Source organism: Aulonocara stuartgranti (genome assembly GCF_965226115.1).
Source record: "Aulonocara stuartgranti genome assembly, chromosome: 11".
NCBI lineage: Eukaryota > Metazoa > Chordata > Actinopteri > Cichliformes > Cichlidae > Aulonocara > Aulonocara stuartgranti.
In genome coordinates, this window is record NC_138947.1 from 8,662,010 (window position 1) to 8,674,009 (window position 12,000).

The following is a 12,000-nucleotide window of genomic DNA, read 5'->3' on the forward strand; positions in this document are numbered from 1 at the left end:
CTTCATGCTCTCCCTCGTTTAATCTGGTTTCATATTATAAATTAGTTCTGAACTTTATATTCAGCTTTTTCTAAAAGGATTAAATAAGCATTTAGCTTACTTGTTTTAAAGGAGCAAATAACTAAATTTGAACTACAGTAGACCTTTTTGGCAGACGTTCTTGACTAACGACCAATAGCACACTAGGAAAAAGTTAACTTTCCTCTTCTCTGCTCTTCTCAGGGATGTGAAGGGAGTCGTGGTCAGTCTGAGTTCAGATGGTCAACTTCTGTGCTCTTACATGGGTACAGATCCCTCTTTCTTTTCAACTCCGAAGGTGGATGCCAGGGAGGCTGACTACGAGCAGGTGGAAGCTGAGATGAAGAAACTGCAGAAATTCATCCGAGAAGCCACCAGGACTCAGGGTAGGAGACTGCTGGAAGCATAATACACATTTTCTAATTATCATAAAACCAAAATATGCCCTTAAGAGGCAACTTTTGATCCTTCTTGTCTGATCCTAGGTTTATCTAATCATATTGTCATTCGTAAGTGACTCTTTCTTTGAATCAATTGACTGTCTACATTCACTTTAAAGTTGGTAAAATTTCCCATTGGAGTATCTGAGCAGCAAGTATCTGATATTTTTACTCCTTAAGGTGACCTTTTATGTCCATTTTTAGCTCCATATTTGAAATCCTGGACTCTGCTAGAGTGGCTTTGCTTGATTTACAGTTCAAAATGATTCACAGTTCCATTTTTTTTAATCTTAGACTAAGATCTGGTCCAGTCGCTAAGAATGAATTTTTTTTTTACTGAAAAAATCCACCTTAGTTTCACTTGATATTTGTCACCTGGTTGTCAACACCCCACCTGCAGTGCATCCATACCTCACCAGTTGGGTTTGCCTCACAGTTCGACAACCACTGGTTTAAGCTAACTGCCTTCTGAATGGGAAACAGAAGCCTTGGAAAGAGGTGGGAGGGGCTGCTGTGCTCATAGCCAGGTCTATGTAAGAGAGTGAGAGAGTATGAGATGACCATAATTAAGAAATTACCTTTTTTGACATCTAACAGGTCCAGGAGGTTTAGAGCAGTCTGAGGCTTCTGGCTCTTGTACATACACTGACCTCATTATTTGAGACTGGCCATGTTTAATATGAGCATCAATGACTGTAACAGTGTGTGTGTGTGTGTATATATAAAATAAATTTAAGACTGCCACACAAGGTTTAATTTAAACTGCCTTTAACAACAAGTCAATGTGAATTTTATCTTTTGTCCTCTCTGTATGCTGGTTGATTTGTTTGCAAACTGACCAAGTATCATGCCTTCTTTCAAAATGTGGTGAAATGCTATATTGACTAATAAACACATCGGTTCAGTGTTTTGAGATTAAACTGTTGGTATTTCAGACATTTTGCCCAAAACCGATAGTGAGGATGACCTGTGCATTACTACCACTGTTTCCTCCAGCATGGACAACCCATCGGTAAACAAACACAAAACACACATAAAAAAACAAATTCACATTCGCACATTTAGATGCATATGCAATAATAAACATAGAAAGTTATATTTCCCTTTTAATATCTCTCCATAGCAAGCCCTGATCCACGATATCAATGGTCTGCCTGTCCCCTCGGTGACCGTACAGGTGAACCTTTAAAATCATTGTTTCTTCTCTCACTTTGTGTGTCAGAATTCTATCTGCCCTTTACCAGTATCCTGTCTACATCTAACATCATCATTTTTTTTTTTCAGGTGAAGGTGAAAGCCAGTAGTGTGGTGAAGTCATCTAAGCTGAGCATTGGTGTCCAGCCTCCTCTGGCAGTTACTCAGGAGCAGTTTGTCCTTGAGGCCATGGGTCAGTTAATTGTAGCTGTAGTCTTTATATGCGAGTTATGATTGGGCGTCTGTCTATGTGTATGCCTGTAAAACCTTTTCTTCTTCTTTTTCCTATTGTTGGTTCCAATTATCTGACATTCTGATCTGTTTCTGGGATTTCTGCCTTTGTCCATGTTTTTCCACTGGAGACAGTGGCATTGACAAATAGACAGGTTTAGCTAAAGGTGGTAGATTTGAAAATCCAAAGGTTTTCATTGGGAATGACCAAAATGGACAGATTAAGAATGATCGTGTCAGAAGGGCAGTTCAGGTTGGGTGCTTGAAATGCTTGAAATGCTTGAAAATTGTGTGAAAGTAACTTTTTCTAATTTGTGTGAACTAGTTCCTTTAAATCATGATTGTCCTGATGGAAAACTTATGAAACAGAATGCCAGCACTAAAGAAAAACCTGACAAATATTACAGAAAGGAATACATGTTTAATAGCAAATCTGACATGTAACCTTTAGCAGTAATTAGTACCTTTTTCTTCTTGAGGAGACGTGCAGTGTTGGCGAAATGCACAAAATTAAAGAAGTGCCAAGGAAAGAATGTAAGGGTGTATCGTAGGGGAATACAATGACTGCATTTTTATGGAAAATCTAAGCAGCTGGTTTGGTGTATGATCTTTCATCATCCAGTGTCATCAATCACTTTTTGTTCTTTTGCAGCCTCAGTCCATCTCTGAATCATTTGAGGGCACACACACACACACACACACACACACACACACACACACACACACACACACACACACACACACACACACACACACACACACACACACAAATTTTATCCAATCCTCCTCCTTTTACAGATGAATGTGTTGGCCTCGACTGGGTGAGAGGTGTGTGTTTATTTTCTCAGCTCTTATCAGTCAGTTTTAGTCTTATGTGTTCTCTAGTCTAGCTGCTGGCCACTGAGCGCAGACAGCGGTAACTTTGAAATGAATTGCCCAGACACTGCACACACATAGCCTACGAACCCCAAACAGTGATATCTTCTGTCGGCTCATTAAAAGAACATTATTCATCCTGTAATACAATGTTCATCCATCCATCCACTTTGAGCTGTCTGTATGTCCTCTGTTTTGTTATGTTAGATTTTTTTTAACATGTACTCTGTGTGCATAATGTAAAGCAGTTGGAGGGAGTTTTTTTTATCAGAACGTCCTTATAGTGCGATGAGAACATACTTTTTAAAAATGTGTGGGCCTATTGGGAGTTAAACCTCTAACCCTGTTGGTGTCGGTGCTTTGTGCTGCCTGTTAGTCTACATATGGAGTGGGACTCTTAATCTTAGCAGCGTTCAGTCACGCCTACAGATTGCTAGTAGTTTGAACCAGTGGTTTCTTCTGCTGCATTTATATATCTGTTTAATTTTCCTTTAAGAGGCTTAATTATAAGCTTCCCAAGACAATAAAAACAATACAAGTGAGTAATAAGTTTCTTACTATTAGTAGGAGTCGGATCAGTAGGAGTTTGTGCAACTGTTTTTTTTCTCAGGCTAGATGTTTCTTTATAAACCAACAACCACAAGAAAGGCCAGTCTTTCAACCTCTCTGTTCTTGTCACTCTCTTCTGTGGTATCGAGATCATATTTCTAAGTAGCTGCATATGAGCATCTGTCCAGATTCTTGCTATTGTGGTTACACAAAGCTTTCCAAGCATTTAGATGTTATTTGTCTTCATGCCACGCAGAGTCTTTTTGTGTTATGGCTCTTTTAGACTGTCCACCAGAGTTTTAAAAATTTGTCACTTTTCAAAAACACAGAACATCAGAATATGTCTTCACGCTAAGACAGCTTAGGAAAAATCTTTTAAAATCTGCTATCAGACTCAAAATTGGACTCCATTCCACATACAAAAGTGCTGTCCATATTTTGCATTTAGCAATCTGCAACTGAGTGAAGAATAAAGTCAGGAGTGACATTATTATAGCATGGACCCAGTAATTTCCTGCTGTAAATGGTGCTAAAATGAGCATTGTTGTCAATGGAATCAAAGTCTAAGTCATTTAAATAATGAGAATCATCTTTCTTGTTTTTTTTTTTTTTTAAAAAGCACAGAAAAAAAGCCACGATTCATTGATATGACGCAGATGGCATGCAGTATCAACACGGATGGTGTGTCTCTGAAGAATTCTTGTGTGTGAAAACAAACTTTTAGGAACGAATTCTGTAACTGACTCGTGTGCCAAATTTAACAACACCCAAAATGCAGCCTTCAATAAGCTGCTCCAAGCAAAAAAGCAGCTTTATCATGGCACTTTTATCTCATTCCAGAAAGGTAACTGAGGTTATTGCCTCACTTTGTAGCTTGGTTAGTTGGCATTTTGCAGTTTAAAGTTTTGTACAAACAAAACACTGTCAAGTTGTCTTGTGATTTACAGAACTGTCCCTGTGAGGGTGTAAATCTCACTAGAGATGTGGTCATATGTCAAATGACGCACAACAGGTTGTGCAAGTTATTGTGGATGGTGTTGGCTGTCATTTTCCGAACCTATGCACACAGGCACAGAAGCTGGTTTATTTCCAGAACATGGTTCTTTTTAACTTTAAGACTGGTCTCGGCTTTTGCCGAAACAGTCATCCATCACAGAGGAGTATTCCCCGAGTTTTTTGAGAAGGACCAGAATGGACTGTGAATTTATGATTTCAAGATGTGAACAGTATTCTCAGGCGGTTTGAACACCATCCATTTATTCTGAGCTCTGACTCAAAGTGACCACTGGTTTACCATGATTCATAAAGTGTCATGCAGAAATGTAATGCATTTTACCACAGGCATTCTTATCTCTACATATACTACACATGACCCATCCAGCTGTTAATGAAACCATGATGCACTTTTTGAACAACAGTTTCTATTAAATTCTTGTGTCAGCGTTCATTAATATTGATCCCTTTTCATATGTCTTGTATTTCATAATATTTGCCATATTTTATGCTGCACGTTTAATTCCGCCTTTTTCTATTTTTCTATCAGTTTTAATCCAGACTTTCTCCATATGTATATTTTTTACCACTAATGCTACAGTGCTAGAAGTGTATATTATGTATGTCAGCAGTATCCTCATTTGGAAATCTCCAATCATTAATTAATTTTTTTTTCACATTTTTTTTACTGCTCCATCCTAACTTATTCAAGATGCAGTTCGAGAAAATAATATGTATATAAGATTCCAGGTGGACCACATTTGCTCAATTCTCACCAGCCACTTTTGTACACCTATTTTACTGCTTGTTAACACAAATATTTAGTCAGTCAATCACATGAGAGCAACTTAATATACTGAGGAATGTAGACCTGTTGAGGTTTAAACCAAGTATCAGAATTGGGAAGAAAGTTGGATTAAGGAGCTTTGGATGTAACATGGTTGCTGGTGACAGATGGGCTGGTCTCAGTATTTCACAAACTTCTTGAATTTTCCTGCACAACCATCTCCAGGGTTTAAAGAGGATGTTCTAAAAAGAGAAAATATCCAGTGAGAATCACTTCTCTGCACAGAAATACAGAGATGGGAATGGCCAGTCATCTTCGGAACTGACAGGAAGGCAGCACTAATTTAAAAAAAAAAACTTTCAGTGCAACCGAGATATGCTAAAGAGCCTCTCTGAATGCACAACATGTTAAAGCAGATAGACTGCAGCAGCAGAAGACCACACCAGTTGCCTATTTTGTCAGGTAAGAACAGAAAACTGAGGCTACGGTTCACATAGGGTCACCAAAACTGAACATAAGAAGATTGGAAAAACATTGCGTAGTCCAGTTGCGGTTTCTGCTATGTACTTTAATGGTCTGGTCGGGTCAGAATTTGGTGTAAGCAACATGGATTGATCCCGCCTTGCATCAATGGTTTTCTGGTGGTTTGTGCAACATTTTCTTGTCACCCTTTGGCACCCTGAACATTGTTTAAGTACCACAGCTTACTTGAGTATTGTTGCTGACTGAAATATGCCATATTCCATAGTTTCTTTACATTAGAGGACTTTTCTTGTGTTAATAACTCTTTTAGACATTCTGCTTGTCATGGTTCTGGGTCATTTGACATAGCATTTTGAGTTTCATGTGTTTTTTGTGTCATTTTGTATTATATTATGATTCAGGTTCATTTAGTAGTCTTGAATTTATTCCATTTTTTGAGTTTCTTATGTTTCCTGTTTGGTTCCTTTCCTCTCAGGTTCCTCTTGTGTCTTTGTCCTGTGTCCTTCTTGTTTCCCTTTTCTGTTCCCATGTTCCCCTCCATGTGTTCATCCCATGGCTCTCCTGTCTGTCATGTTTATTCATGTTTTACCAGCCTGTCATGTGTCCCCCTCTTGCTCTCTTGTCCCCCCTCACACCCTCTCTCTTCCTCTCTCTTGTGTCCCCTCACTCGTCTGCCTTTCCTCCACTCGTCCCGTGTTGCGATCTCCCTCACGGCTGTGTGTTTCTCCGTGCATTCAGTTCCCAAGTTTCTCCTGGTTTAGTTTGTATTATCCCCGTCCAGCACTGCTTGAATCAAGTTTAAATCAACACACATTTTTTTAAAACAGTTTTGAGTTTTTACATTTAGTACATTTTCTTGTTAGTATTTTTGATTAAATTTAATTTTAAATGATTTGTGAATGACTACATTTCTGTTTTTAATTTTTAACTTCTTTGGAAACAAGGTTGTGCAATGAACCACATAATCAGTGGCTGACTTTTACAAGATGGTTTTAGACCCTTTGATTGGACCGGTCAACATATTGCTGCAATTGAATAACACACTGCAAGTATGCAAAGGTCATGAACGACTTCTTATTTAAAGCTTCCCAAGTCGTGAATTAACAAACTAAAAGCTTAAGAATAAGTTGGTTGGATAAATACTTCCATGTCTGAACAGACAATAAAATGTTTGCCCCCCCAAAAAATCCAACAAAATCAAAAGCAACTTTATTGGACATGAAGCCTAAAACAGCTTAAAAAAAATCCAGGCTCATCTGGATGGTTTGCTTGTTCTGTTTTTTTCTTCTTGGCAGCTGTTTTGAAGTTTTCACCGTTTATATGGAAGATCAGAAGCTCTGATCAGAAGCTCTGACTCACTGCGCTGTCACGTTTACACCACTAAAGAGATGCTTTGTTTACATGAGTTTAGGTAGCGGTCAGACGGGTCAGATTCAGAAGCCCGCAGTCAAGCACATAGGCACACATACTGTCACAGACCTCATTTCAGCACTCACACATGCATAACCATGGATGCATGCACGTGCCACACAGTGCACTGTTCAAATATAGACACACACACACACACAATCAAAGTAAAGTAGCTGTGTGTGTGTTTATGTCACGCTCTTTTGTTTTCCTGCACACAGAAATCTGGCGCTGGCTTTCAGTAGTCATTCAGCAGTTCTCTGCTGCGAAACATGAGAGGTACTACACACACACAAACACATTGCATACAATCGTGTTTCCATAGCTGCAGAGGACATTACATGACTTACATTACACTTCCTGAAGTCTTACCCTAACCCTAACCATCACCACTGCTTGCTTATGTACACACAGTGTATATATATATACACTTTGTGTCATTCTTTTTCCTTTCTTAACTCCCTTCTCTGCCTCTCGCTGGCCTGCTCTGGGCCAGCCTGGCGTGTATCAGGACTGCAAGAGCTGAACCACTTCTGCTGACCCTCAGTGGTCAGATTTGGCCCTAAGGCGAGTGCTTTACATTGGTTAAAGTCCTGAAAATAAGGAAAAATAGATTAATGGAAGCTTTGTGAGTTGTAATGAATACCAGGACATGACTTAAAGGAGCTGGATCCCAGTCACATAGCCAGAGTTTACTCTGTGATTTGTCCAGAAAATTGCACCCTGCTTTATGGATTGCAGGGGAAGTGGCTGCTGAGCTGTAGATGGAATAGCGCCTGGTGTAAACAGTGCACCATGTACACAGAAATAAATCATTTTGACTATCACTATTAAAAATACAATGCTGTAAAAAATACTTTCTATTACCCGGAAATGTTTAATTAATTTTACTGCTTTATTGTTGAGGTACAAACAGGTAGCTTTGAGTTAGACTTCTGGACTTAATGCACCCAAGTTGGGGCTTTTGTTTCTGGGTTTTTTTGGGTTTTTTTCCAGCTCTTTAAATTGGTCTCCTGTTTTTAGTCAGAGCTTCAGTCAGAGCTTTGTTGCTGAGATTAATAAATGCCATGTCATCTTCCCATGTCAGAAGCAGAAACAAATAACCACAGAAACAGCAAGTTTGGATGAGACTGGTGCAGCAATAAAGGTTGCTGTAGCTGAATTTCAGAAATAACGACTCTTAAATCCCATTTCTAAATCTGCTGTCATGATACACATTAACCGTTCCCATCAACTGCTGAGAATCCCTTGTTAACGGGACAGATGTGTCACTTGGTTTTGATTTGTTGGGATAAAATAAAAACAAAATGTACAGATGCCCTTAAAGTAAAAAAACTGTTTTCCTCCAATGAGGATGTCCTGACTTTACTGCAAAAATGAAGCCAATTTTAAGGAGCAAAGGTTTTCGTAATGGTCATCATTCAACTAAAAACTGAAATCCCCTGATCTAAGATGAGCACGTGTAGTTCCAGTCTATTTTATTTAGTGTTTTAGCAACTACATCTAGAACTTTAGAGAACTTTATTTCTCAGTTATGTACAGTACAAGTCCCCTGCTTCTCTTTTTTCTCTTGTTCTTTTCATGACTCATTTTGACCATTTTTGCATAAAAGAAACAAAGCCAGAGGGAAAAACAGCTACAAATACAAGTGACGAAGGAGCAGGTGTTATAAGAAAATGTGGCTGCAATTTTGAGGAACACTAGCAACACTAAAAACAATAACAGTGTTGGGGACGACACCTCGCGTGTCTGCCTTTCATCACTTTTCTTTTTTTGTGTCCTCCTTTATTATTTCCCTACAGTGCAACATGCAAGGTTTGTCTTTGCTCAGATGTAAACATGCAAACATCGCATGCACTTTCTCAAATCTTTGGCATACAGGATTCGTCTCCGTGGAAACAGTATGTTTTTTTTTTCCTGCTACAGCTGTTGCGTATCTGTTTGTGTGCTAGCTGCCGCCCCATGTGTCTTTGATTCTCTAGCTCAGTTTGCGTCCACGCTTGTTTGCAAGAGTTTGTGTTCACTGTAAGTGCAAGTGTCAACACAAGTTTATTTCCAAACTTTTTTGCTGAGATTTGTCACACAGTGCTTTACTGCAAATAAAGAACGACCAGTGGTGATGCATGTGTGCGTGCGCGCGCACAAACAAACATGCATGAGGACCGGTTGTGCAAAGAGGAGGGGAGGTAGCGCCTTCTGACTTTTATTGTTATTCCAGTTTTTATTCGTCTCAGATGGCGACTCAATCCCCTGTTCACCACACACTGCCTCCTTTGTTCTCACTCTCGCCTTCCTACTCTCTCTCTCTCCCTTCTCTCTCTACCTTTCCATCTTTTCCTTTCTTTCCTCCTCTCTTTCATTTGTCATTTTGCCCTTTAGTGACTTTAAATGCCGTCTTCCTCCTGTTATTCCGGTTTACTTCCCCTGTTTTCCATAATCCCTTTCATTATTGTTCATTGTCTTTTCTCTGTAGTTGACTGTATGCAATAATATGCAGATAATATCATATTTTTTTATAATTTGACTCACTCTTAGGCTGTAGCTATTTTCATTTTAAGGTCAATGTCAAATTGCAAAGGAGTGATGAGATGGCTTTTATCAGCTGGAACATGCAATTAGCTGGACTGCAATTAGAGTGCCAACTAAACATTTAAGTATGCATAATACGTAACTTGTTATTGAAGTTGTGTGCAATAACAATAATATACACAAACATATTTGCAGTTAAGGTAAATATATACAACTCTTATACAATCAAAACCTTTGGAGCTAATCTTTCTGTTTGGAGAGAATGTGTTTTTGTGTGGTTAGCGTGGAACACAGTATTAATGTAGAGAAGAAGTCCAACATTTTAATCTAACTTAGAAATTAAACACACGCCAACTTTGTAGTTTAATAGTTTGGCATTGATTGTGTGTATTTTATTTGAAATCATTAATTATCAATGTGTTTTAGTTGTTTTGATGGTCTAATGCAGTCTTTGTACACCCGCACACTTCCTTTTTCTGTAGCTGTTACTTTTACAACTGCTTACAGTTATTTCAGCTGCTCTTCTTTAGGGTTCAGCTGGGATGCATCCATAGATCAGCGCTTGTCTTTGTGAGGTATGTTTCTTGTGAAACTCAAACGTGTTGACTTTTGCAAATTAGGAACAGTCAAATTACATTAAATTGATTTTTATCACCGTACATGTTCATGTGCAGTTTATTTTTTCAAGTGCAGTAAATCAGTCAATTCTAATATGATGCATTTGTATTTATATGCTGTCATATTTTATTTTTTTAATACCATTAAATGGATATTCACCATTGCCGGTCTATTCTGGCTGATCCACCTTTTTATCTAAGCAGTTCAAGTTGCTTGAGTCTGCCTGCTGATACAGAAACAAATACACTCAAAAACATGTTAGTCTCAGCTGCTGCTGGTCTTTTAAATGTCTCTGAATTTGCTAATAATCTTCTTGATCCTTCGCAGCACCACGGTGCTGCAGTGATTAGCACCGTTGCTATAGAGCAAAAAAGTTTTGGGTTTAAACCTGTTGGTCTGCTGGGCTTTTTTATGTGGCGACTACATGTTGTCCCTGTAATGTACCTGAGTGGGTTTTCCCCTGGTTCTCTGGCTTCCTCTTACAGTCCAAAGACATTAATTTGTAATTCTGAATTAGCAGTAAGTAATGTTATGACCTTGAATAGTTATGTCTTTTTGTGTTTCACCGTAATGAACTGGCAACCCAGTCAGGGTGGATCCCGCTTCTCACCCTGTGCCAGGTGAATCTAATCATACAAATGATTAAAAAATGGATACATAAAGAGGTTTTCACTATATTTTTGTCTTCATCCATATTAGATCATTTGCACACATGTTGCAACAGAGTCATCCTCATTATCAAAGCCTATGTTATTGTGCTTTAGTCTAAAGAAGCGAATTCTTCTATGAGTACAATTTTTGTATCTCTGAGTGGACATTAGGTTAAGTGGACAGACCCAACATAGTAATGTGACCTAATCCTGACCTGAATAGGTCAAAGGTCAATGTTTAACACCACACTGATGGTGTTTTCTGCTACAGAGTGACATCTGTGACTCCACACTCATACTTGCACTCAAGCCAGGTATCCCTCAGATTTGAATATCAGTATTTTGTTTTTATATTATTTCTCAGTGGAAATCAAAATGCAGTTAAATATACACACCTTTTCCCCATCTGCTTGTGTGGCATAGAGCTCATCTCCACCCTCTTGACTTCTGACCTCTTGTTCTAAAGTCAGTGGTCAGTTTAACCTAATCTGTCAAGTGTTATAACCTGAACCCTGATAGCTACAGTGCTACAGCGCCCTTTGAACCTAGAATGAACTCCCACATGTAAGCTCACATAATTAAAGCAAAACAGAGATCAAGTCTTTTTTCTTTTTTTTTTTTAGTGAAAGAATGAGTGGGAGGAAGATGGGTGGAGAATACACAGTGAAAAAGTGACAAAAAGAAAACAGTCAGTGAGAATGAAATAAGAGGTGAAGAAAGGTCCAGAAAGAAGCGGGTTAAAACGAGGGCAGAGCAGGAAAGGTGGTAAAGTGGGGGATTTTAGTCTGCTTTGTCAACTCTTTTTGTTGGCAACACTGATAATGGTTTAATGTGCCTGAGAACACTTGAACCAGTCTAAAGCCTCTGACTGGGTTGGTCTTTGGGGTCACACAGACACGTTACCTGATGCTCACAGGTTTGACGCCCACAACCTGTCCAGATGTGCCTGAATATATAATGACAAACTGAAGTGAGAAAAAGAAAACTGAGAGAAAGAAAGGAGAGGAAAAAAAGCAAAGAAGAGGGATTACTTTGTGTCTTTTTGGTCTTGTTTGTTAGTCTAAATGGGCCTGGGAACACTTAAAGCACTTAAACCAGTCTGACCAGTGTGACCTCCAGGGCACAGGGGTTAAAAGCCTTCTGCTGACAGACAGAATGACAGGGAGGGAGGGGCCAAGGGAAGTGAAAAGAAAGCTAGAGAGAATGGTAACACACTGAGGTGGAG

The 12,000-nt window shown here is 39.0% G+C and overlaps 1 protein-coding gene across 3 annotated transcripts in view; it reads left to right on the forward strand.

Moving 5' to 3' along the window:
* bbs9 (Bardet-Biedl syndrome 9) overlaps positions 1-12,000 on the forward strand; it is a 176,008-nt gene that overhangs the window by 27,325 nt on the left and 136,683 nt on the right. For all 3 annotated transcript variants that reach the window (XM_082552029.1, XM_082552028.1, XM_082552030.1), the window contains exons 10-13: positions 223-404; positions 1,394-1,470; positions 1,582-1,635; positions 1,743-1,845. In XM_082552029.1, coding sequence (XP_082408155.1) covers positions 223-404; positions 1,394-1,470; positions 1,582-1,635; positions 1,743-1,845 — 416 coding nt within the window. The remainder of the gene's footprint in view (positions 1-222; positions 405-1,393; positions 1,471-1,581; positions 1,636-1,742; positions 1,846-12,000) is intronic.